A 24,090-nucleotide genomic window follows, 5' to 3' on the forward strand; every position below is an offset into this window, starting at 1 on the left:
TTGAAATTGTTGCTTTAGCCTTTTTGAGACAGGTATTTTTAGTGGTAGTCTTGGTGGTTCAGGAATTACACCCACGGAACTTATTGGTCATGCATTATCAGCAGAGAACATTTTAAGATCGTTTAGAAGTCTTCACCCCTCCAGGTGGCAGAAGTGCTGGCAGCAATAGTTTGTTAATGTCTGTTCTAATAGTTGCAAGGGAATTGTGAGACTTCATAGCACTAAAAGCATGAATGAGGTTAGTGGGGTTTCTGGTGCTGTTTTCAGGTTCTGGAATAGAATATTTTCTAGTGCTTGACCATGTATCTCCTCTGTGTTTCTGTGTATCTTTTTGTAATTTAGTTACCTGCTCCTGATGTGGTTTGTTCTCATAGTCTGCTGCTGCTTTGTTCTGGTATCTTCTTTCCCACAGCCTTCTTCACCTTCACCCATTCTGCTGTAAATAGCTTGGCTTTCTTAGGCCCAAAATCACAGGTGGAGGCTTACTTTTATTCTCTGATGGCAAATATCACAATTCCCTCTTGAACCGTGAAACTTAATTTCTGGGAAGAATTTTTCTCTCTGGGTTTGAATATTCTTGTTAGTGTGAACTGTATAGGATGTACATACTGAGCAGCATATACTCAGTCAYACACAGACTCAATAAATATTTTGGGCATGGCCTCTCTAGTGAAATCTGCAGCCAGCTTAGATGGCAAAGCCTGTTTAGCATTAACAAAATTTTAATTTTGTTYTATCTTTTGCTGTTCATTCTTTGGACATAATCTGTGGAGTTTAGGGGAAGAAAGCATGTTCCTAAGGCAGAGTGTGTTCAGTGTGACTGTTGAGTCCAGCACAAAGCATAACAGCATGGAAACTTTTTAGTGAATGGCAATATTTTTAGTATAGGCAAACAAAGCATTCTCCCATAACCCTGTTTTTGTACATCACTGAATATATCTGAGGTAAGAAATTTAAAACAGAACTGCTAATTGGCCAAGACTACAGTAGTCATGCTTCATACAGAAACTTCCACCCTGAGTCCATAGTGTTGCAGATATTATAATTGAGAGCAGGGGCTTAGAATGGCAAGTTCTGGCAAGTGGAACTGCAGTTTCTGCCATCAGCTCCAGCTATGACTTGAAGGTATTTTATTTTCTGAATAGTTTCCATGATGTTGAGTTGTTTTTCTGTTCTCTTGCTGGTGTTTTGTATCTTAATTCAGTATATTTTGACTCATCCTTTTCTTARTCTGACACCCGTTTCCTGAATCTTCAGCCTCTCTGTTGATGTTTCAAGAATATATTTTTGAATCTTATGCTATTTGACTTGATGCCAGTGGGTAGAAGAGTCTTACTTTTAGTGGGTAACAGGATGTGGGTCTGGGGCAGGGGGGTGGATCACGTGAGTTGTTGAATGGGATTTGGTAGAGTTTTTTTTGAATACAGGTCATTTATCTACTTGAGATCTGTATAATGATTTTGCTCCCCTTTCAGTTTTCTCTGTGTGTTTTCTTTTGGATTTTATTTTTTAAGATGACTGGATCTGTGAAGCAGTATAACCTATCCAATAGATTTTTGTGAGACACAGGGACTTCCCAGTTTCAGATTTCTGTAGTGCATGGTTTTGGCAGAGGTACTGATTTTTCTGGTTTTAATTTCCTGCTTTTAGTGTTTATTGGACACTGTTCCCTTTATATTCAGGGTCAAGTTTGATCAAAATCTCCCCTCGAAAAGATTATCTGCATTTGCTCGCTCCTTTTAACCTTTAACTAATGTGTTTAAGGTATGTAGGAGGTGGCATGTGCATTCTACTTTTGTAGCCATGGTATTTCTAGCTATTTCACCTGCAAATGCTGTTTAGCAAGTTACTACTTTTGGCAAAGTCAGCCATGAACTTCCAGAGAAGCATTTTTCCCTCTTTCCTTGTTTCCTTCCATATGTGTGTTCACCAACACAGTGCTGGATTTAGAATTGGGGTGATCACTTACTCACTGACTGATGAGAAGCCGTGATCCTGGATTGAGAAATACAAATTTCAGGAGTAAATGAGAGCCTGTTTTTAAGTAGGAATCTTTTTTTTCTTCTTCCAAAACAGCCTGGTTTTGACTTAAGGCATAAAAAATTGATTTCAAAATACCAATATTTTTAGTAATTTATTGTGTTTAAAAGGTGACCTTTTTCTGTGCCAAAGTCTTTAAAATGAAAAATCTCATTCAAGAGGTAGAATTTTTCTCCACTGTTCCTTTAAATAAATGACGTTTGCTTGCTTGTACGTGGAGTATAGGTTTTAGCYATACAGTTATAAATGTTGCTGTCATAGTACATAATAAGAAAAATAATATCTGAAATTAGGAAAGAAGTACAGTGTAATTTAATGCCGATATTTTTCAAAGTTCATAATGATCTGTACTTAACCATGTTGTTATTAAAATCCCATAAAACGTTATCTGTGTACTARGTACGTACAGTGATACTAAACTTTCAAGTTGTTCATTTTGCTGAATCCTCGAGTTTAGGTCATTAARAATTATTACAGGCAGGTCTTAAAAACTGTTAGGCATCTGCATACCACTGGAATGCCTGTGGGCCTTGAACAAAAACTTGCAGAAATGCTTGCATTGCTTAGGTAAAAAATCCAAAATCCAGATCTACATAAGACTTGTTTGATGCTTGTGAAGAGTTTGATAACATACATCTGAGTGGAGTCCCTGATATAATCAATTTTTGGTAAAACTCCTTAGGCAGTAGAAGAAGCTTGCCTGACAAGCATGCTTTTTTCCATAAACACTGACTGAAACTTACTTGTAAACTTACCTTTTTCAGATGGTTTCAGCATGGTATTCTTGTGTTACCTTTTTCAAATCATCATGGGTGTGAATCTCTTTAAGGTAGTACCAGCTGTAGCTGAGGAACCAAACATGCTTGATCTTTCTCTAGTTCTCTTCATGCATTTGTGTGTTTTCCCCTCTTGTTTGTAACTGCATTTCTGTCCAATTTCTTTGACAGGATTCTGACCGAAAACATGAAGAAAGCCGTAGGGAGAGGACCAAGAGTGAGAAAAAAGATAGGCACCGGAGCCGCAGCCGTTCTCAGGAGAGAGATTACACTTAYAGCAGACAAAAAGACAAATACRGAGAAGATGTCCGAGTAAGAGACTGGGACAAAAAAGCAGACAGAAGTAGAAGTCCTAAGAAATCAAAAGACAAAGAGAGATCAAAGTACAGATGAAGGACAAGGCAGAGGGGAACTAAAATAATAAATTTAACTTTTTTCTTTTGTGATTGTTTTTTTCTGTAATACTTGCTGTAGTGTCTGACTGCAATGTGCAATAAGATTTTATAGCTTGGTACYACCCCTCACTGGAGTATGATCTGCTAGTTCTAAAACTCAAAATGAATGGCTGCCAATTGCTCCGTCCTGGACTGCCAATAGCTGTGCCTGGGTACAGCATCTCAATTGACTGTGCAGAARGAGAACTTCTTATTAAGACAATTCTGTGGGAAGGCTGGGATGTAAGGAACAAAAGCAGCTGAAACTATACCATGGCAGAAAATTCTGACTAAGGCCAGGCTAGATGACTGTAGTCTCCAGACCTAAGCTGAGTGGAGATACTGAGAAATGTGCTTTCCAGCAGCATCTGCCCTTTCTTCGCTTTGTTAAAGACAAAGCTGGACTCTAGCATCTTTGGTGCTTGTGGACTGAATAAAAAAAAAACCCACCTTCCTCTGTGATGTTGAGAATAACAAAGAAAATGTCACAGCAGAATCATCAGCTTCTTCACTTTGACATAGCTGTGGCCTGTTTGAAGGGGAACTRTTCATGCTTTAGGCTCTTTGTTCAGTGTTTGAATGCTTAGAAACCAGCTACTCACAGTTTTCTGTTGGATTCCTTTAGTTGCACCAGCTTAAAAATATGATGTAGACTCTAAACAATTGTATTTGGTGTATAAGAGGAAGTTTGAAATCTATTTTTATGTCATGCATTACAGTTCTTTTAGTCCTCTCTAGTCTTGGGSTAGAGTCCAAGACTTAAAATGGACTTGACCAAATATACTAGGTGTACCTGATTAAGAAGCTGCATTTTGATGAATCTCTAACTTTTGTGGCCTTCAAAGCATGGAACTAGAAATCCAAAGCTTCCATAACTGTCTCCTGGCAAAACATTTCTAACCCACTGAGACCCTGTAGGGACTGGTGCCATCCTTGCAGAGTCTGAGCAAGAGCCCTCTGTCCCAAAGAAAAGGTAAACAGGAAGCCTGTTCCTGGAGGTCTCTCAGGGAATCTGGGGCTGAGGATTGCTCACTATTCCTGTCAAAGAAGTTTCTGTCTTCAGTCTGGGCATAAGAAGAGTTCAAGGAACTGTACTAGGTCTGGGTCAKGATATGGTGCCTTTGGAATAATGCTGCAGAGGCAATAGGTCGTCTTGAGTTCTGCCTGCTGTGTTGAAGAAACAAGGTCTGTGCTGTCAYACTATTCTCAGTCCTGCAATGCTTCTTTTCCATATGACACTTTTAACTTGCAAAAAGCACTGCCCAGATTTGAGAAGGATCTGAAAATAGTAAAGCAATTGTGTCCTTGCTGCCTTTAGAACATGGCAGTCATGGAAACAAAAAAAGCTTGCACTTGAATTCTTGCTGAGCACCAGAGATCATCTTATTGGAGAGTTGCGACTTAACATCACAAAGAGTTTCAGCAGGCATTCCTAGGCTTCATCTAACCCTCAGCCACCTGTGGGACACGCAAAACTTACTGATGTTTAGAAACACCCTATTTCAGGTGAGTGTGCTCACTTTTCTGCAGAAGAAATGGCTTGTGTTTTTGGAGCAGGTAAATGCTTAAGAACTGGAAGTTTAAATGAGTAGTATATGGAAGCAAATAGTCCATTTTTGTTGTTGGCCAAAGAGTCTTCAGAATAAAGGGTTAAAAAGTCAGTACATCTGAAAGGTTTCAAGTTTTTCAGTATGCCTTGGTGCTTTTAAAAATACACAGTATCTTCAAATTGGCAAAATTACTTGTTTATATTTTTAAGAGAAAACGTTTAAATGTGGTTGTTCAAAAAAAAGGTGATACTAGTAAGTGATTACATGACAGCATGAAAGCTCCCAATTTGGACGCAAGTACKTAATTCTAGGGCTGCATTTCTAGGTTAGTCTGTTAACGCTGAAGGGATTGCAGTTCACCTGGTACATACACAGACAGTTGAGCACTCTGGGTTAGACGGGATTTACTGCTCCGGTCATGGGAAATTGTGTCTGTGTACATGTGGTCCTACTGGAAATGGCACAAACAAAATGTGGGGTCAGCTGAAACCATCTCCTGCTGTTCCTGCCTGGCCAGGAGGTGTTGGAGAGGACAGGACTTTTTGTTACCTGGGAGTTGAAGAGTTGACTTGATTTAATATAATGAGAGTTCACACTTCCTTGTCATTTCCTTTTTGTCAACTCTGTCTCCAACCTCAGTTTCAATATTGACCTTTGGTGCTTGTGGTAGTTAAAAAACAGAACAAAAAATCCCACCTTCCTCTATCATGTTAAAAATAGCATTGAAAATGTAGCAGAAACCTCAGTTTCTTCACTTTGACAGAGCTGAGGCCTGTTAGAAGGGGAACTCCTCATGCTTTAGGCTCTTTTTTCAGAGCTTAAAGGCTTAAAATTCAGCTCCTCAGAGTTTTCCATTGGGTTCCTTTACCTGCAACATCTTAAAATTACGATGTAGAYTCTCAACTATTTTGTTTCTTGGATTTGAGGAAGTTTGAGACCTATTTTGATGTCATGTGCTATAGTTCCTTTATTTCTGTGTAGATCCCTTGAGCTAGAGTGCAAGAYTTGAAGTGGACTTAACCAAGCCATGTTGTGCCGTAAACCAGGTCTTAGAACACTAAAGAGCACAAGTGGGAGAGGGGTAAGTTGCAACAGAGATCTCTGTCTAATCCCACAGATATCACACAAGTCAGTAGAAGTAGCATAAAAGTTATATCCAGGTAGTTGGCATTGCAGGATGGGTGAYGCAGTAAAGTGTTACCCAAACCCAGTCTTGGTAATCCTGTACTCTCTGGAGGTAAAGCTGTACCTAGGTCCTTCMACTTGTCAAAAAAATCCCCTAACAATCTAAAAAACAGCCCTAACAACCACCCAAACAAACCAAAACAAACCAAGTTCCCCCTTACCCTCCACCCCCCCAGCTATTAGTCATTTGGACAAGCATTTTAAAATTTTCAATAAGTTTAGAACAGTTCCTGATTCTGTTTGCTCTTACCTTTGTCCATCTTACCCTCCAGCAGGCTGATGTTTTTCATGTAAAACTTGTATGTTATTGGGTGCTGCCTGTAAACTTCCTGGAGCACGGGTAATGTTTTTCCTTTTCTATCAGTCACTTGTTGCCTACAGGGCTAGCACAAGCAATTTGGAAAATGKTAAATTACAGTAAGATTTATGTAAATACTTGCTACAGGGCARTATTTTTGTGTTAAACACTTGGTCTGGTTACTGATGGAATGCACTTTTTCTCAGTGAACAAGCCAGTATCACCTTGGTTAAACGTGGTAGCTGTGTTAAAAGGTACTGGCAAACCACATGTAGGTTTAGGTTTTAGGAGCTTTCAATAAATCATTGAAGCTGAAAGACAGTTCCAAGAGCCTTCTGCAGTCTTAACCTGAACGGCAGAACTTGAAACTTGCTTGGGACTTTCTGATTGTAAAAGGTGCTTTTTTATTTTAAGCCCAGTGGAAAACATTTGAGTCATAGCAGAATTTTGTTACATAAAAGGCAGAGGGAAAATAGATATTTTAGTCAAAACAAAGTAGGGATCCTGCTACATCTGACTGTATGGATGGGATTGCAATTTTCCAAGAAGTTACCATTGTCTGCAGAATTGAAATTAGTTTTCCTGTTTTTTGTTCTCCCTGTTCTGTGGTCAGGTTGAGTGCTTGCTATAGTGGCATAATTTTGGGGAAGTAAGAAAGGTGATCATTTTGGCAAGCATGTAGAAATGCCTCTTCTAAGGATAGTGGCTTTGTCTTGGTTTGAATACAGGATTGTCTGTCAGTAACTGAGCTGGTACTCAGTAGGACCTGCTAAGTTAGCGATATATGCTTTTGGGATGAATATCTGTCTCCAAGTCAAAATTCAGTGTCTGCAGCAGGGAGAGAATTTCACTGGCAGAAAACACCCAGACTTTGTCTAATAGTGTGTAAAAAATGATCATTAAAATCGGGAGCATAGCTCGTACTGTTGAGGGTCTGGCCCAAGCCTTCTTGAAGGGAGTAGAGAAATATTCTCACTTGAGGCAGGATGGAGAATGTATTAGTTCCAGAAATATTAAAAATACTCCTGGCAATAAGCCTACATTTGATTTAGCACTTGCTTTATCATGACTGTCTTCTGCTGGTTAGGGGCTAAAGACTTTCCACTGTTACTGTGGCCATGTATGCTGGTTTGGTATTCCCAGCAGGTGAACTCAGATGAGGCAGAGGGTGGTAAGACGCTTCTCTTGTGCTGATGCAATGACTGTTTCCTTGAGCAAAGCAAATAGCTCACTGGGGTGTGTAGACAAAAACACCTGAGGTGTTCCACAGTCCTAGTTTCAAGAGAATGTCTTTTCCATGCAGAGGTCTAACACTATCAGGAAAGTGGTTTTGYGCAGGGAGCCTTCTTGAAAGTCATACTTGGTCCTCTTCTTAGCCTCCAGGAGCTGCCCCAACAAGGCTGTCCCACTTCGAGGTTGATAGTGATTCTTTCTGGTGAAGCTCTAGCTGTTTCACATACCTGTAATCCTCAATCCTCAGCTCATTATTGGAACATCCATTAGTCAGGAGWTCTTCTCCTCTGAAAACTCCTAGTGCAGCTCTTACCCTCTTGAACATAGCAATGGCCTTGAGCAGCAATAAATCTATGCTGGGAAAAGTCAGCATGCTTGTCAGCACAAGGGAGCATAACAGAGAAAGGAAATGTCTRTGAAACCACAGTCTTGGGTGCTCAGATGTGACCAAAAGGGTTTGAGGCCATCTGAAAAATTAAATATGCTCCTTTATTTCTCATCATCTTCTCTCTGGTAGCTGGTGATCACCTAGGTAAAGGCTCTTAATGGATTTCAGAAATTGACTAGGGGTCTTCCTATCTGTGGAAGATTTGAATGGTGTTGAAGTCTTTTGCTTGTGGCTTTTACAGTAGATGGGCTTAGTCATTTTGGTAGAAATTAAAATCCTCTTTTCTAATTGGCTTTTCTTTTTATAAGCTCTGTTTTTTTYCTGTTTATATATAGGAAAAACCCCAATTTAAATGTGAAGTAGGGGTTAAAATGACACTATGCACTGTAGTGTGCTTTGCTCTGTTGCCTGCCTGGGTTATAAATAATACAACAACTTTCTCTTTCCAAGAGTACTGCTACGTGGTCGTCTTGTGATGAGGTGTGTGGCATTGTGAAAGTTTAAATGGAGCAGGGAAGATCCCTCCTCTCCAGGGGTGTCTGGAGTCAAAGGAGTCAAAGGTTGTGTGTCAAAGGGTGTTCTGCTTTCACAGCTGTTCTGGGCAGCTGGGAACTAACACATTTTTGGTTGTGACCTTAAGAATGCTCCCCTGTTTCTGTGGCCATTAACCTACCACAGGTTTGTGGACCAGAGAAAGTGTGGTGCCAGAGATAGGACAGATGAGGCTGTGTGCTGCCCCTTTATCCTGTGACTGCCTGGGCACTACTTTACACAGCAGCAGGGTTTCTTGAATCCCAAAGAATTTCCAGGAGTCTGGGTGTGATGCAAAGGCATAAGTGTTACCTGGAAACATCCAGGAAGCGATGGTGAGGCTTGCAGCAACCAGCAGCTACTCCTTGGATTAAACAGGATACCACTACAGAGGCTTTGGCCACCCTGCTTCCTCCCACAAAGTATGCAGGTAGTGAGGGGATTTCTGACTGGGAAAGATCAACCCTGCTCTGGTGTGGTGCCTTGTGACAGTGGCAGAGGTACTCTCTGTCCACAGCAGGGCACTCCAACCTTCCCTGGCCCTGGGGGCAGAGGACACTGCACCTGTAAGAGCTGTGTGAAGCATCCAAAAGGTCGCAGAGGTTAACCCCTCCTTGAGTCTCCAAGCCTTCCTGCTGCCTAAAATTGGATTTGAGGCATATTTCTTCGTAGGGAGGTAAGGAACAACCAGGGGAAAAACCTCAGGTTTCCACTGAGAGGTGCCTGTCAGTCTTTGCTGGGTGTCTCTGAAGTAGGCTTTCAATTGAGGGCCCWGCAGGATAGGGTTGTTTGGTTTTTGATGTTTCATTGTAGTGTCCCAGAGCAGGTTCCCTCTGACGTGAAGGTGTTTGAATGAGGCTTTGCAGTATCAGATGCTAAGCAAAATGCTGACTTTTTAGAATATTCTTTTCCATGTTTCCCCAAAGATCAGGAATTTGCCAGATGCATGGAAATGAGACTATCCTAACKTGGTAGAGGAACCCTGGTGGAAAACTTTTCACTTGACCCAGAATTCATATGCTGTATTCTCACTGCCCAGTGTTACGGATCCCTGCCAGAGTTTGACTAATCTTTGCCTGTGATTCAGAACAGAGATGTGTTGGAAACCTCGTTTTATTTTAGTTTTCCTTTTGAAAAATGAAGTGAAAGTTTATCAAACTACAGTTAAATGAAAGCTTGGCCAACCAAATGAGGAAGTAAAACCTTCCTATAAAATGAGTTATGCCCACTGCACCTCTTATGTCAGTTGACATAAGCCTTGCCTCTAAATATGAGCTGGTGACTTCCTTGTGAGCCTAGTTCTGCTCTGAATCCAGTTGCTGGCTGCAGAATGGTGGGACGATACTGCTGGGCCACAGAAAGAACGGCTGCCAGGTAAGGTGCAGAGCAAGCAGTGTTACCTGTGAGCACAGCTCGCTCCCTGGGAGGTTTGGCTTTGYTATTTTTAGCAAATGGAGCAGTCAAGGTCAAGACAATAAATGACTGGTCTTGTTATTCAGAGTTTATGTGTATCTAACTTGTGAAAATAAAAACTCTTTGTTTTTTCTGAAGGCAGAGCAGCCTATCTGCTTTTGGAGAAACACTTCCTGGCAGGGCTCAAATGGGCTGTCAGTCATGGAGGTTTGCAGCATTATTCTCAGGGGTGAAGGAGGCAGAAGTGGTCCAGCCCTGAGCTGTGAGGGGGAGCACTGTGGTGGCAGGGAGCTGTGGCTGTCCTCCTTGTGCTGCTCAGCACATAAACACACTTTGAAGAGGACCTAAACCTTGACCAGTGCCAAGTCTCAGGCTGTGTCCCCTCTGCCTCTGCTGGAGCAGAACAGGATTTTGGGGGGGCTTTGAGGAGCCCTAACTGCCTCTGAGTCAAACTGGTCCTTATTGTGGTTGTGTGCCCTGAGACTGCTGGAGGTGCTGGTCTAATCACAAGTGGAGCAAACTCCTGGTGGAAGGATGAGGAAAAATTGGTGTAGTAGTTACCACCATCTTTTTGGAATTTTTTTTTCAATTATTATTTTCTAATCTTACAAATCTTTCAAAATACACCAAAGGCAGAAAACCGTAAGAGCTATTTTGGTTTTTTTGGTTGCATATACTTTTTCAAAGTTCAGATTTTAAAGTTCAGATTTTAAAAGGGAACATTCTAAAATATTAAAATAAAAATAGAGTTTTGGAAGCCTGACTGAAGCCATTTCCTCTGTGTGTGCGTATGTGTGTGCGCACCTGTAAGAGGGATCACAACACCACAGAGAGAGAAGTGCTTTTTAAGCTAGAACATTGAGTGGGCACAGCATTCCCTGTGGATAAAATTAGCCAGGAAATRAGAAGACTTGGGCTTCCCAGTGGAATGAAAACAAAACCAGCTTCCCAACAGGACCTGCTGAGATGAAGGGAGGAAAGTGGCAGGAGGAAATCTAAGTAGTTTGCAAATGAAGGTCATAAAGTTTATTAATGGAATTTCACAACCTGTTTGTGATAGCAAAAACTGGACTCTGTGATGCACAATTTCTCCTCTTGTGTTACGTGTCTTTTTGTGCTGGTTATAAGCATGGTGGACTTGGGCATGCTCCTGACTGTTTGCTAATGTGTAAGCCAGTGATTTCACTGCCCTTTAATTAGACCTTGGGAAGCGTGACCTCAGTGTTGCCTGTGACCAAGGCTTCCATCTCACTTGTTCAAAATTGTTCTCTCTGTGGTGAAAGCCCTGCAGTGAGGTTATCCCCCATTTTTCATGTTTGTCCACCCTGCAGCAGTGGCTAACTTTGCAGAATTACCAAATTGCTGGTGATGGCCGATAATGCATCGTATCAACGCCAGGCAGCAATTCAGAACATTTGCCCTGCTTACCAAGCCAGAGGGATTCACTAAGGAAGCAAAGGGTACAGMCATGGACCATGGGCTTGGTGCTGCCTGAGATGGAGCTAGAAAAGTGTTGTGGTGAGCAGCCTTCATCCATCACCTGCTCACATGTGCTGCTGCTGCTGCTGGAGGCTGCTAGGCTGACATGGCCTCTGCCCCCTCTGCAGCGGGACAGATGTCTGGTAAAATTCTGAAGCATTGAATAGAACCTAATTCATGATGAGAAATCCAGGACAAACATCCACACAACACAATGTTAACCTAACTTGGGACATTGTTCTGATAGTAAAAGAAAAGGAAAAAAAAACCAAACCCAAACCAAAAAAAGAAAAAGCATCAGAATAGACAGAAGTACAGGTTTGAAAACAATAGTAATGGCTATTAAAATACGGGTTAAATATTTTCTTTTCAATCTGAAGACAGATACTAACAAAAGTTTTTAATTTACAATAATTTATTAAAATAATCTAGGCATTTTTAAAAAATCAAGTAGTATACAGTAAGTGTTTGGAGCCACAGACTGCATACCTGAAAGCAGGTTTTACTGTGGTGATAGTCCAGATGTAAATGCTTCTGCTGTATTTGGTTACATCAATGTATTTCAGCTCAGAGAGCAGCTGTTTCAAGGATGAGAAAACATTTCAATCATGAAAAAGCAGGCAAATACATTTGCATCTTTAGTCAATGAATTAAAAACAAGGATTAGATGTAAAAATTGCTACAGAGTGCACTGTGAGGAAAAAGTCATTGACTGAAATAAGCAATGCTTTAGTTTAGGTGGAAACATACGCACRGTAAGTGCTTTCCCCCTACAATGATGACATATTTAAGGTATTTTTTATTTTATTGATGCTGTTGGTCACYTGATGGGTGAGTGGTCACTGTGTATGTTCTTCTGCATCACGCTTGTTGGGCTGAAGCACCTCTGGGTATCTCTGAGCATGCTGCCCATCACCTTCATTCACTGGGTAGACCAGAAATGTACATGGTGCAGTTCTGAAGAAGTAGGAAGTAGCTTTTTGCGGCTTTTGCACACTCATATCTGAATTACCTGTTTCTCTTGACAATAAACATACGTGAAATTGAAACCATTTTCTGGATCGCCTGCTTCTGAGTGCTGCCCCGATGGCTTTCAAAAAAAAAAAAAAGCTGCTTCTCTGAACATAAAAGCCCTCACTGAAATAGCAATTAACAGGAAAAGGGTAGTCAGGCATCATCAGAACTGAGGAGCGACAGAATTTCAGAATTTATGTCTGTGTACACATAGTAGGTAAGACAAAACTATTGAAAAAAAAAACCCCACTGTTTCCAGATATTTTGCAAACAGCATGTTTCCTTGAATCACTGGATGAAATTTACTATACTTGTTAAGTTGCTATGGCATCTGAACCCATCCAGTAAAATTTGACAGATTCTTATCTCAGGCTGACAAACCGCACAGCAGACTGAAAATCCCCTTTGTGTCATTTCCTGTGAGATAAGTCTGAAGAACCAATTCACGCATGCAGCCTGACTGCATACAGGCATCCTGGCACGGCTCACCAAGAAAGGTGACACCTGTCTGACATAATGTTTGGAGAGTGACGAACATTGCATGGGACACTGATGCTTTTATAATTAAGAGCAGACCAGAAAAATGCTTTAATGCTGGGAGAAGACTGGACAGTCTCCTCAGAGAGAAGACAGCTGATCTTGTGCTCTCTGCTGTGCACCAGGCACATAAGTGAGATGATTGCATTTTCTTCCTTAATGCCTATGTTTTGTTTTTTCTAATTTTCCCCTCCCCAAAGTTGATGCCTGTTGGACAAGCTGGGAGGACAGGAGCTCCAGGTTTAAAGGAACGTAAAGTCCAGGTAAAATGGCACTGGCCAGTTCCATTTCTAGCAAACCAATATCATCACACTCCAGAAAAGTTTCTGCAGCAGGAGTGGAAGTGCACCAGAGCAAGCTGGATTTTTTCTGCAAGCTGGGCTATGGTAAGCAGGACATCTGCAAAGTGCTGGAAAACCTGGGCCMAGAGGCCCTGGAGGATGATGTGCTGAAAGAGCTGATTCGGATGGGCAGCAAGCCTCAAGCTCTGGAGAAGCAGGCTCAGCATTCCCCGCTGAAGCTCATTGCCCGTGGCTCRTGTAGCGCCACACCGGGGCTGAAGTGGCTCGGAGGAGAAGATGAAAGCGATGCTTCCARTTCCTTGAGACCCATTGTGATCGATGGCAGCAACGTTGCAATGAGGTAAGTTCTGTTTCCTGAAAGGCACCTCTCTTCCTCTGAAGCTCTAAAACTTTCAAACTGATGGCTTGAAATGTGTTTTTCCTTCAGGGGTGAGGTGCATTGGTGCATTTGGTGTATGAACAGTGGCTTATTCCTGTTCCTTGACTGATGCATGGCTTCTGAGGGCCCGCTGCCTGGATGCCCAAAAATGCAATTACTGCCTCACTCTGCCTTTCATAAGGCACCTCTGGCCAACCACTGCCCTTTGTGGCTGTGTGTCTGCCTTTGAGCTCACCATTAAATTACCCTCCCTTTTCAAATGGGCACCAAGGATTTCTAAACCGATAATGCTAATGTTTCCAGGAAAAACTGATGAACAGATAGACCGACCACCCACTGAATCTAAGGGGAGGTGACTGTGGTTTCTAACAGTATCACAGTTGTACTGCTTGGGCTTGCAAGTAAACCCCCAAAAATGTTCCCAGCTTATATAATTTTTATTGGTTTTCAGTTTGGCTTCAGTTTTAGGGGAATATTGGGGAATTGATAGTTGACTTGTATTGAATAGTCTCATTTCCTCCTTAGTCATCCTGGTTCTGGGAAATGTCATCAACCCATACTGCCAACTACATTTCTTGAGCAGTGTCCTGGCACTGTGAAAGCACTCTTACAGACGAGAAGCCTGGCATGTCCCTGTGGATGAGATGTCCAAAGACGGCAGGGGGTTGGCCTCTGATTACCCAAGCAATATGGAGCCAAGAGTCCAGGATGCACTTGCTGTCCCTCTGTATTCCTCTGTTAACTTCCCTGTCCACTCAGCAAGGCTGGGACAGGGCAAAGAAGAGTTTTCTCCTTCAGTTAGCTGTCTTGYGAGGTGAGATGAGACCACATCCCCTCTGATTAAAGAAAAAAGTGGGCAAGAGCATCCAGAGAACTGAAGACTAAGCAAATTATGCCCTCTTGTGGGTGAAGGGAGAAATCCCAGCCAAAACCAAGAGGTTCCTGGCTCAAGGCCGTTCACAAGGAGTGGGAAATAGCTGAGCAAACTTGGCCTTGTCTGGGCCAGGAGATCAGTAGTCAGGTGTTGGGATCTCCTGCCCTGCTTGGCCTTTTCACCCAAACCCYTCCTCAGGGTGTCCTTGCTTCCCTGCAGATGAATGGAGCACCCACTCAGGCAGTGTGACTGAGCTGATCYCCCACCCTTTCACTGTGCCAGGGTCGATATTGCCCCTGACATGCTCTGTCCTCAGCTCTTCTGGCACAGCAGTTTTGAGTTCCAGAAAGGAAAAGGTTTTACAGCTCTTCCCAAACATSCCAGCCTCTGTCTTGATAGAAACCACGTGGATGATGCAGGAGACGATTGAGCTTGTTGGTTCAGTTGGTACTGAAGGGACACAGCCTGCAAGAAGCTGTGGAGCTGCTTTCTTCTCCTGCATGCCTTTCAGAGTGGTGCTGAATGGCATTTGCTTTGGCTGATGGGATAGGCCTGGAGAGGGCTTTCAGTGCTTTTYCCCTTGTTTTCATTTTTCTGGTTTGCTGCTGTCAGAGAAGGACTGTTTGCAGATGTCAGGGGAAAGGGATGTTAGGTTTCCTTGCTGGGCAAAAATGCATCATCATCAACACCAACTACCACAGAAGTGCAGCAGAAGCAGCAGTTTAGGGATGAAACCATCCAGAAATTAGGGCTTCAAGTGGCAGCTGTCTGTGTGGAGAAAAATATCTGGACCATTTGTATTTATATCCTAGGACTGTTTTTTCTGGAGCATTTTAGAGTTGCCATTGAAGACCCACTGCAGAGTGCAAGTGTTTGAAAGGATGTATCTACCCCAAGGTAGTAAAGCAAGTGAGCTGGCAGTTTCCAGCCATCTGAATGGAAAATAACCTTGGCTTCAGCCAGTTTCACTTGTCAWGTGTCTCACACTTTGTGTTTCCATCAGATGTAATGAGAAACTTCAGCCACCTGCCAGCCTACCCACGGGAAGTTTAGCAAGGCTGGTGAAAAAAATAAATGGAATTGTGTTAGTAGGAAAACAGAACTGTCATAACCCTGTTCACCRCCCACCAAAGAGGCTGCTATCTCCTCTCTGCTTGCACTTACAYCTTGATTTAAAGCTGTGGTAGCTACCGAGGCCTTTTCCTAGGCCTTTCTGACAAAGGTGTGGCTGATACTGTGTCATAACCAGGTGGAGATGGAGCCATTTGCAGTTTTCAAAAGAAGTTGTTTTGCCTAAGCGTCCTCTCAAAGGAGATGGAATGGCAATTTAGAAAGGATGCTAATGCATGCTAATAATGGATTAACTGCAGGAGTCACAAAGATCCCAAATTTCTGCTTCATTTTCTGAGAGATGGGCCCTGCTGATGTGTGACCTCAGTGCAGACCCTGTCACTGGCAGGAGGGAGAGATGAGACTGACTTACAGCAGATCATGGATGGGTTGTGGTCTGTGGACTACAGGGTTATGTGGGAAAGGTGACTGACAAGAGCCAGTCTGTGTCCAGGGAGGGAGGATGGAAAGTTCTGAGGTTGCCCAGCTCTGTTCCGTTGCACAGCAGCGACTGGTGCTCCGGTGTGGACACTGCAGCCTCGAAAAGGTGCACAGACCAGTTCAGATGGCCCCCAGGTCTAGATGTAGCAGTGTGGCAGCAGCTGGATTAAAGGATAACTCTAAGCCTCATCTTACTTGTCCCACTCGGCCTTTTGGCTGACCCACTTGTGCTTGAGTAGTTTCTACACTGGGGTATACTTAGAACTGCTTTCCTAAAGCTCACAGAATTACATATACAAGTAGTCAATATTAAAGAAAGCTGTTGCTGGGCTTTGAGTCGTAGCACTGAAGATGTACCTGGACTGCCTTTTAAAGGCAGCTGTCTGAAAAAGTCACCCAAACTTCCAGTTCACTGGTCCAGGTGATGTTATGAGTGTCCTGGATATATTCTATCCCTTAAAACTAAACAAAAGAGCTGTTCTAATATGGAGATTCGATATGTCAAGCACTTCAGACCATTTATTATTGCTAAGGGTTTTATAGACTTCCTATTGCCTTGGTATCTGTTAATAGGCAGCCAGGTTTCTTCCTCCAAATGGTGCTATTTTTTCATTTGTGGTCTCTATTTCAGGATGGAAACTTTCATTGGGTGTACAATGGAGCTTTGCTTATGGGGCTGATGTAATCAGAACCTAGAGATGAATCCCTGCAGGTGGTGGTGGGAGGCTCCCTTAAGGCTGTGGCATCATCCTTGGCTGGTCTGTCACTGCAGGTGGGTGTAGCAGCCAAGGGAGTTATTTACAGGGYTTTTTGCAGAGGTGAAAGCCTGAGAGTGAGACTGTGGAGATATTATCCAGAAAGGTCAAAGTACAAGGTTGTGGATTCTGTAGATACTGTGAGGACCTTTATCCTTTAAGGACTTTGTGTACAGTTTATTTTTGTTTCCTTGTGCAGAAGTAGTTAACAAACTACCTTCCTTTACATGTGCACTGCATTGTAGTCAGATTTTAGATGAGCGAATTTCAAGTGGTAAGAACTTCCAGGGAAGGTGAGAAATTTATAGGGATATCAGTCCTAGTTGTTTCCCTTGAGGTTATTTTCTGTCTTACAGTGCATATTGAATTCTTCRGAACCCACCTTACTGGCACCTCTAGAACACTTGTCTTAGGACTTTCCTACCTTTCTGTGCAACAAATACAAAATCCACCAATCAGGGCAAGATGAAAGTGGGCCTGAAGTGCCTGTGGCCTCCTCCACATGTCTTGTCCCTTTTTGGTGATCTGGTTTACGTTCTCCGTGTTTCCCCTCCCACCTCTTACAGTTTTCCTTCTCCCGTATTTTGTCTCACGTTTCCAAAAGACATCATCAGTGGAATGCCCTGTGATCACACCTGCAGCTGCCTCAGACATTAAAATCCCTAATTACCACAGAAAATTCCCACATTTTGTTTCTCACAGGAAAACCTTATGGATTTCTGCTTGTGCAGGAACAAACTCTCACTCCTCAACCCTGTTTCAGACAAGGCATGTGAAGGGTTGGACAAGGCCTAACATGTTGCTGGTGCTTTAAGTCCATCCAGACACAGATGGAAGGAATAGGTTCGGGTAACAGAAATGGGGGATAGGATACCTCTGTTTTTAAATATCCAAACTATTTTGGATAAATCTTTTAGCTCTGCTAGAAGAGGTGTTTGGATCTGTCGCAGAACACCCTGCCAGGTTGTTTTCTTAGAAGGCGGTGAATGACACAAAAGCTGTTTATTTTGCCTTTTCATTACTGGCTCAGTTGAAGAGTACTTTAAGCTTCATAAAAGCTTTGCCTCATCATCCTCCCTTTTTTTTATAGTCATGGAAACAAAGAGGTATTCTCCTGCTGGGGGATCCAGCTGGCAGTGGATTGGTTTCGAGAGAGGGGGCACACTTACATCAAGGTTTTTGTCCCACTGTGGAGAAAGGAACCCCCTCGACAAGACAGCCCCATTGCAGGTAGGTCACCATCCTGGGCATAGTTTGGAGACAGAGGGAGCTTGAAGAACCCAGGACAGTTTTTTCCCTACAAAGACAAGCACAGTGCAAGTTGTGTATGAGACTTCCCTCACTTAAATGAGTCATTAATTCATTGTCCCATTCAGTGCCCCTGGCTAGCAGCTCAAATTGCTTACAAGGCTTTGTTACACTGCTTTGAACCTTCTGCTTAACAAGCACAAGGTGCTGCCAGCTGAGTAAAAGGATTTTGTCAGCTTGCAGTGAGTCTACAGAGCTTTTGAGGAGAGCCAGGAGAAAGTGATGTTCATTGCTGCACGGCTATTATCTGTCAGTCTGTTACCCAGTGCAGAGGGTACATGGGTTCCCCTTCCAGGAGAAGAAAATGCATCAGCAGAAATCTGTGGAGGGGAGTGAGACTCCGTTTGTCAGGAAATAAATCTGTGAGATTTGTGCCAGCAGCTTGGTGTCTGCCCATGAGGCAGATCTGCCTTGCTGCACAGAAGGAATGGCAAGAGGTCAGAGTGTCCTCAACTGCAGCAAAAGAAATTTATTGATTTTATCACATTTTATATCCAGGTAAATCTCACATCAGGGCTGGTTATGAGCCTTCTAGCATCTACCAGAGTAAAAAGGGCACTGCAAGGATTCAGTATCARCCTCTATCATTTCAGAGTGTAGAATTCAAGGCATTCCTTTACAGATGAGACTTAAAAATCAAAAAAGGGTGTCTCAAAATTTACAAGTAGATGTTTTTGTAAAAGACCTAATTTTCAAGTTGCCAAATAACCATCAGATATCACTGCATGTGAAAATAACATTACTTTGAGTTTCCTAAAGTCCTGGAATGTCTTTAGGTTCCTGTGGGTTTCTAGCGGATGATTGAGACCTGGTCATTATTAAGTAATCTTTTTTTWTTTTTTTCTTTCCTCATCCACTTCTGCCAACCATGCCACCAGATCAGCACATTCTTGAGGAGCTTGAAAAGCAATCTATCCTTGTCTACACCCCCTCTCGGAAGGTGAAAGGCAAGAGGGTGGTTTGCTACGATGATCGCTACATAGTGAAAGTTGCTTATGAGAAAGATGGAGTCATTGTTTCCAATGACCACTACCGGGATCTCCAAAATGAAAACCCTGAGTGGAAATGGTTTATTGAGCAGCGACTACTCATGTACTCCTTTGTCAGTAACAGGTAAGAGATGGGTGGTGTTACAGAATCTAGAATGTAAACATTATGGGCTAAGGCAGCACCAGTGTCAGTGTACCGCCCACCAGCAGCAGAACACAAGAACCTTTTTATGGAAGGAATTTACTGCAATTTTTAAAATGTCATTTCTTGAGTTCCTGCTCCCTAAGCTTTGGTCTTAAACGTCCCCATGTCACTCTCCTCTGTAGAACTTTTCTACTTGAATGGCACGATTAGTGACCAGCTTTGTTTGTTTCCAATCCAATTTGTAATGTTAAACCAAGGGCTGGTATATTCTAATTTCTTCATACTGACCTCTCTCTTGAGCTTCCTCATAGCTGAGGTGTTCAGGGGAAATGCTCTTCATTGAGACATCCAGTGTGCACAGACAAGTACTTACACCTGTGACTTCTTTTACTTTGCCAGATTTATGCCTCCTGATGACCCGTTAGGCCGGCATGGACCCACCCTTAGTAACTTCCTCAGCAAAAAGCCAGTGCTTCCTGAAAAGAAATGTCAGCCTTGCCCCTACGGTGGGTTTCTCCCCATGCTGTGAACTGCTCCCTAGCAGCGCTCTCCTTTGCTTGGGGCCACTGCTACATGTAGTCCTGCTTCGTGTGGTGCGGCTTGGGCTGCTCAAAAGTGTGGTGCTTTTTTCCTCTCCTGCTTCTGTGGCTTCAATCTCAACAAAGGCAGCAGATGTTTCTGGCTCCTTCATCCTTGCCTGCACGCTCACGGGCACCTCAGCTGTGCTGACCGCCCTTCCTGCGCACACTGCTCACACTGTGGAGTGGACTTGTGCTGCAGCGCTTGGGAATGATCATCCAAATATGTTTCCCTCTGTCTCCTCCCAACAGCCCCCCAGCAATGTGCAGGTTTCTCAGAGGTAAAACCCTCTGCCATTTTTTAAAGCACCATTTTGTAGTAACAGATCTCCCAGCCCACTGAGTGCAGGAACCAAAACACAAACATCAGACACTTCCAAAACAGCAGAAACTTCCTTTCACTGCTGCTTCGCCCTGCTATTTATATCAGCAATATTTAAGTCTGGAGTCAAGGGTACTGAGTTTGAAAGTAGTACTTCTCCTTTTGTCTGTGTTCATCACAGTTCCACCCAATGCTGGGAAGAAGTGATATGTGCATTAATGGATGTTGGTGCTAGTGACAACCTCCTGTCTGATTTTTTTTCATTATTCCAGGTAAAAAATGCACCTATGGCAATAAATGCAAATTTTACCATCCAGAGAGACTACATCAAGCTCAGCTTTCAGTTGCTGATGAGCTCAGAGCCAAAATAAAGGTCTCGCTTGCCCTGGGGCAAGAGGAGGGCAGGTGTCAGTGCTCAGCATACATGACAGGAGGAGGAGAGCCTATGCCCTGCGATGCCTGCACAGAAGCTCTGCGGGAAGCCAGAGGCTGCTCTGTGCTTTCCTGCTGCCCAGGCAGGTCCCGGGGGCGCTGTCCTGGGCACACATCCCGGGCCCGGGCTGGCACTCCGCACCCTGACCGGGGGCTGGAGCAGCGCTTGCCACAGCCAGAACTGCTCCTGGAGGAGATGTCAGCAGTGTCCATTGGTGATGACACCCACGACTGTGACTGGTCCTTAGGCCCCTCTCAGGACAGGGGGGTCACAGACAGCCCTCAGCGCCGCGCTGCCCTTCCGCACGGGCTGCTCTCTCCTCATCGCCCTCAGAGCCTGGACCGCACCTGCTCTCCAGGGTGCCCTTTCCAGCCAAGGGTGCTCCCAGCTGGGCGAGGCAGGATGTGCCCCAAGCATGGCTGGCCTCAGCAGTGCTGTGGCATGCACRAAACAGTTCACAGGAGCCACTCCATCCCTCGTGGTGCTCAGCACCAACAGGCCCTGGACACCCAGCGTCACGTTCTGCTGCAGCCCACAGCTTTCCCCTCTGAGAGGCTTCCTGTGTACAGCGAGCACCGGCTGCAGCAGCAGCAGCATTGCTTCCCCAGCCAGCCCCCAGGGCAGCCCCTCCAGTCAGACTCCAGCCATGGAATGGGCTTCTTCCAGAAAGCCCATGCGTACCCCAGTGCCTCTCACAGGGACTGCTGGCCCACCCCAGTGGCACGGCAAGGAAACACACACACGGAGCTGTGCTGCCTTTATCCTTACAGTGAGGTGAGCCAGGTCACGGCTTTGTACCCCAGCATCAAGGACAAGGGGACAGGAGCACYTCCTCTATGACGACAGGCTGGGAAAGCTGGGGCTGTTCAGCCTGTAGAGGAGAAGGTTGCGTGGAAACCTYGTAGAAACCTTCCAGTGTCTGAAGRGAGCCTACAAGGAAGACATTGAGGGATACTTGATCAGGAACTGTAGTGATAGGACTCAGGGGGGTGGCTTCAAACTGAGAGGGGTGAGGTTTAGGTTAGATTTTTGGATTGAATTCTTAACTGTGAGGGTGATGAYGCAGTGGAACAGTTTGCTCAGAGAAGCTATGGATACCCCATCCCTGGAACTGTTCAAGGACAGGTTGAATGGGGCTTGGAGCAATCTAGTCTAGTGGAAGGTGTCCTTGCCCATGGCAGAGGTGCTGGAACTGTATGGTCTTTTGGATCCATTCCCACCCAAACCATTTTGTGATTCCGTGATATTGCCTGCTTGACTTTTAATTACTCGAAGACGCAGAAACTTGTGAAATGTCCAGAGCAAAACCATTCCCAACAAGTCCTGGGCCAAGAAGGTGCTACTCTGAGGCTTAACTCTTATTAGACAGCATTATGGCACAGATTGCAGCTGCTCCAGGAATATAAGCACAAGCATCAGCCAGTTTTGTACAATAGGGCATCAAGTCAAGGCAAAGGCTGTTATCCATTGCAATGGGATTGCATTCTGCCTCCCCTAAAAGTGAGCGGAAGGGCTCAGAGTTACTGGGCTGTCAGCATTTGAACATCACTAGTGACTGGATTCTGGATGGCACCAATTTTTATCAACGGCCTGAAGAGTCCTAACCTAATGCTGAATTTCCATAAAAGAACCATGCTTCACAGTCCCCAGTAAAAGGCTCTCCCGTGATCTCCCTGTGACTGCTTTCTCAGCTGGCACAGAAAATTATCTGAGCTATTTCCCTAGCACAGGACTGCKCTCTGCTAAAAGGCAGATTTGGGCCCCTGTTATTACCTGATACAAGTGCAGCCTGGTGCCAATGAGCTTTCAAAAATACACCTCATGCTTCTAAAGCAGTGCTGAGAACACAAAGAACCACAAGCAGAGGGGCTGGAGGTGCAGCAGAACACCTGGAGGAAGCCACAGGTACATTTGGCAGAAAAGTGGCACACACAACCCAAGTCAAATCAGGGAAGTCATCTTCAATGTAAATCCTGGTTTGGAGTAGTGAAAAAAAAAATCCAGAAGGCCAGATGATGCCAAAGAGAAAAAAAAMCAAAAAACAAAAAGAACTTGAAAGTGTCTCCTGTGTTGAACAAGAAATCTATTGTTGACTTAACCCTTAATTACCAAATGTGGCCCCATAATGCAATTTTACAGCTGATTTATGATTATAAACATTTAAACTGTTCTGTTGGGACATGTTGGATTTTCAGTAAGCTGTAAAGCTGGTAATCTCTGCATTATTCCACTGAATTCTTCAGTTATAAATCAAATACTAAAGTTGATCCTGRAGGTTTTTGGCATTATACCAAAGTTTAAGTATGTCAGTACGACATTTTTTTAAAATGCTTTACCACATTAGAAAATATTAATCTATAACACTTTGTTCTGAATAGTACCTTCTTATTTTTCTAGGGTTTGTCCCCGTGGGTTTTTTTAGGTTGGTTTTTTTTTTTTTTTTTTTTTTTTTTTGTGTTTTTTTGCAGTGTTGTTAGTTCCAGGCAGGAATTAAACATTATCCTCCCTGAGAAGTTGGAATTCTATTGCTTTTAAAAAGGAAGCAGTAATTTGCCCTTAGTGACATTATCACAATGCATTTTTTTGAATGCAGTGATAGTTTAACCTGTTTCCCTCTGGAAACCACCACCAGCTCTTTCTCTTTTGGTCATGGTGTTCGAAGAATCTTCAGAAAATAAGTATACTGGATCTGTTCAACTGCTTGTACCCATGTGAATTAGATTCAAGAAATGCAATTTGGATTTTGGGAGTATGGYTTACCTTCACAGAACATGACAGTTTCTTCCATATGCCCTGTGGATCTTTGGAATGGCTTATAAATTTATCCACTACATATTACATAAGGATTAGAAATTGTTTTAAAACAAAACTGTGATATAAATTCTCCCTGATATGCCCCGAAAGGTACTTGAGTCCTACAGGTGGTGTTAGTTGCACTGAAACACTCCCCACACCCCACAGCATTCAGAAAACATGGAGACAGCAACAGAGCAGGATGTAGCTCTGCATGTCAACATTAATTTTCATGTCTGGCATGCACGTTACGTATTTCAATTCACAAAGCATTTAAAAATCTACAGGAGAATTGGCACCCTGCCTTTATATGGTGCCCTTGGTTTACTGGAGACTTAAACATGCATAAACTTTTCTCCTTTTTCCTTTGAGGATGCACAGGAATTTGGTGGTTGTTCAAAACCCTCWCAATGCTTAATAACTTCTTTTCATTTCTGTCATATTTACTGAGGCATCCTTTTGTAAAATACATAGAACGTGCACTCTGCTGAGAAAGTGTCTGAGAAAATAAATCAAACTTTGGTGCTAAACAGAACTTGATTTCTCTTGGCTCTTGTGCTCACCAGAGGGTTTTTGCTCATGGAGATTTTGTTGGAAGGGTAGCTCAGCGGCAGCACTGTCACTGCCTGAGAGGAGCTCTGCTGCTGGCCAGGAGCCCACAGAAAGCAGGGACTGTTTCCCTGTTCCACCAGAGCACAAGCACATGGGGCTCAGGAGTTCTGCTGCAGGGCCTTTTGCACTTTCCAAAGCAGGGATTTCTATTTGCCTGTGTCACCTCCTGAG

The 24,090-nt window shown here is 43.5% G+C and overlaps 2 protein-coding genes across 4 annotated transcripts in view; both read left to right on the plus strand.

The window, feature by feature from the left end:
* Positions 1-3,218, plus strand: part of PPIL4 (peptidylprolyl isomerase like 4) — a 17,616-nt gene extending 14,398 nt beyond the window's left edge. The window contains exon 13 of the mRNA XM_057363988.1: positions 2,988-3,218. Within this exon, the coding sequence (XP_057219971.1) occupies positions 2,988-3,209 (222 nt within the window). The 3' untranslated portion in view covers positions 3,210-3,218. The remainder of the gene's footprint in view (positions 1-2,987) is intronic.
* On the plus strand, positions 3,215-22,946 carry ZC3H12D (zinc finger CCCH-type containing 12D). 3 transcript variants are annotated; one of them, XM_057363986.1, is made up of 6 exons: positions 3,215-5,881; positions 13,079-13,520; positions 17,830-17,969; positions 18,926-19,160; positions 19,581-19,687; positions 20,354-22,946. In XM_057363986.1, exons 2-6 carry the CDS (start codon positions 13,147-13,149, stop codon positions 21,352-21,354), a joined length of 1,857 nt encoding a protein of 618 aa, XP_057219969.1. In that variant the 5' UTR covers positions 3,215-5,881; positions 13,079-13,146; the 3' UTR covers positions 21,355-22,946. The 3 variants fall into 3 exon arrangements, with proteins under 3 accessions (XP_057219969.1, XP_057219968.1, XP_057219970.1); XM_057363985.1 differs by having other exon boundaries at positions 3,215-13,520; XM_057363987.1 differs by lacking the exons at positions 3,215-5,881; positions 13,079-13,520 and adding an exon at positions 13,726-16,756.
* The last annotated feature ends 1,144 nt before the right edge of the window (positions 22,947-24,090 follow it).

This window comes from Malurus melanocephalus, unplaced genomic scaffold (genome assembly GCF_030028575.1).
Source record: "Malurus melanocephalus ecotype Western Australia unplaced genomic scaffold, MMel_1.1 scaffold_33, whole genome shotgun sequence".
Taxonomy (NCBI): Eukaryota; Metazoa; Chordata; class Aves; order Passeriformes; family Maluridae; genus Malurus; species Malurus melanocephalus.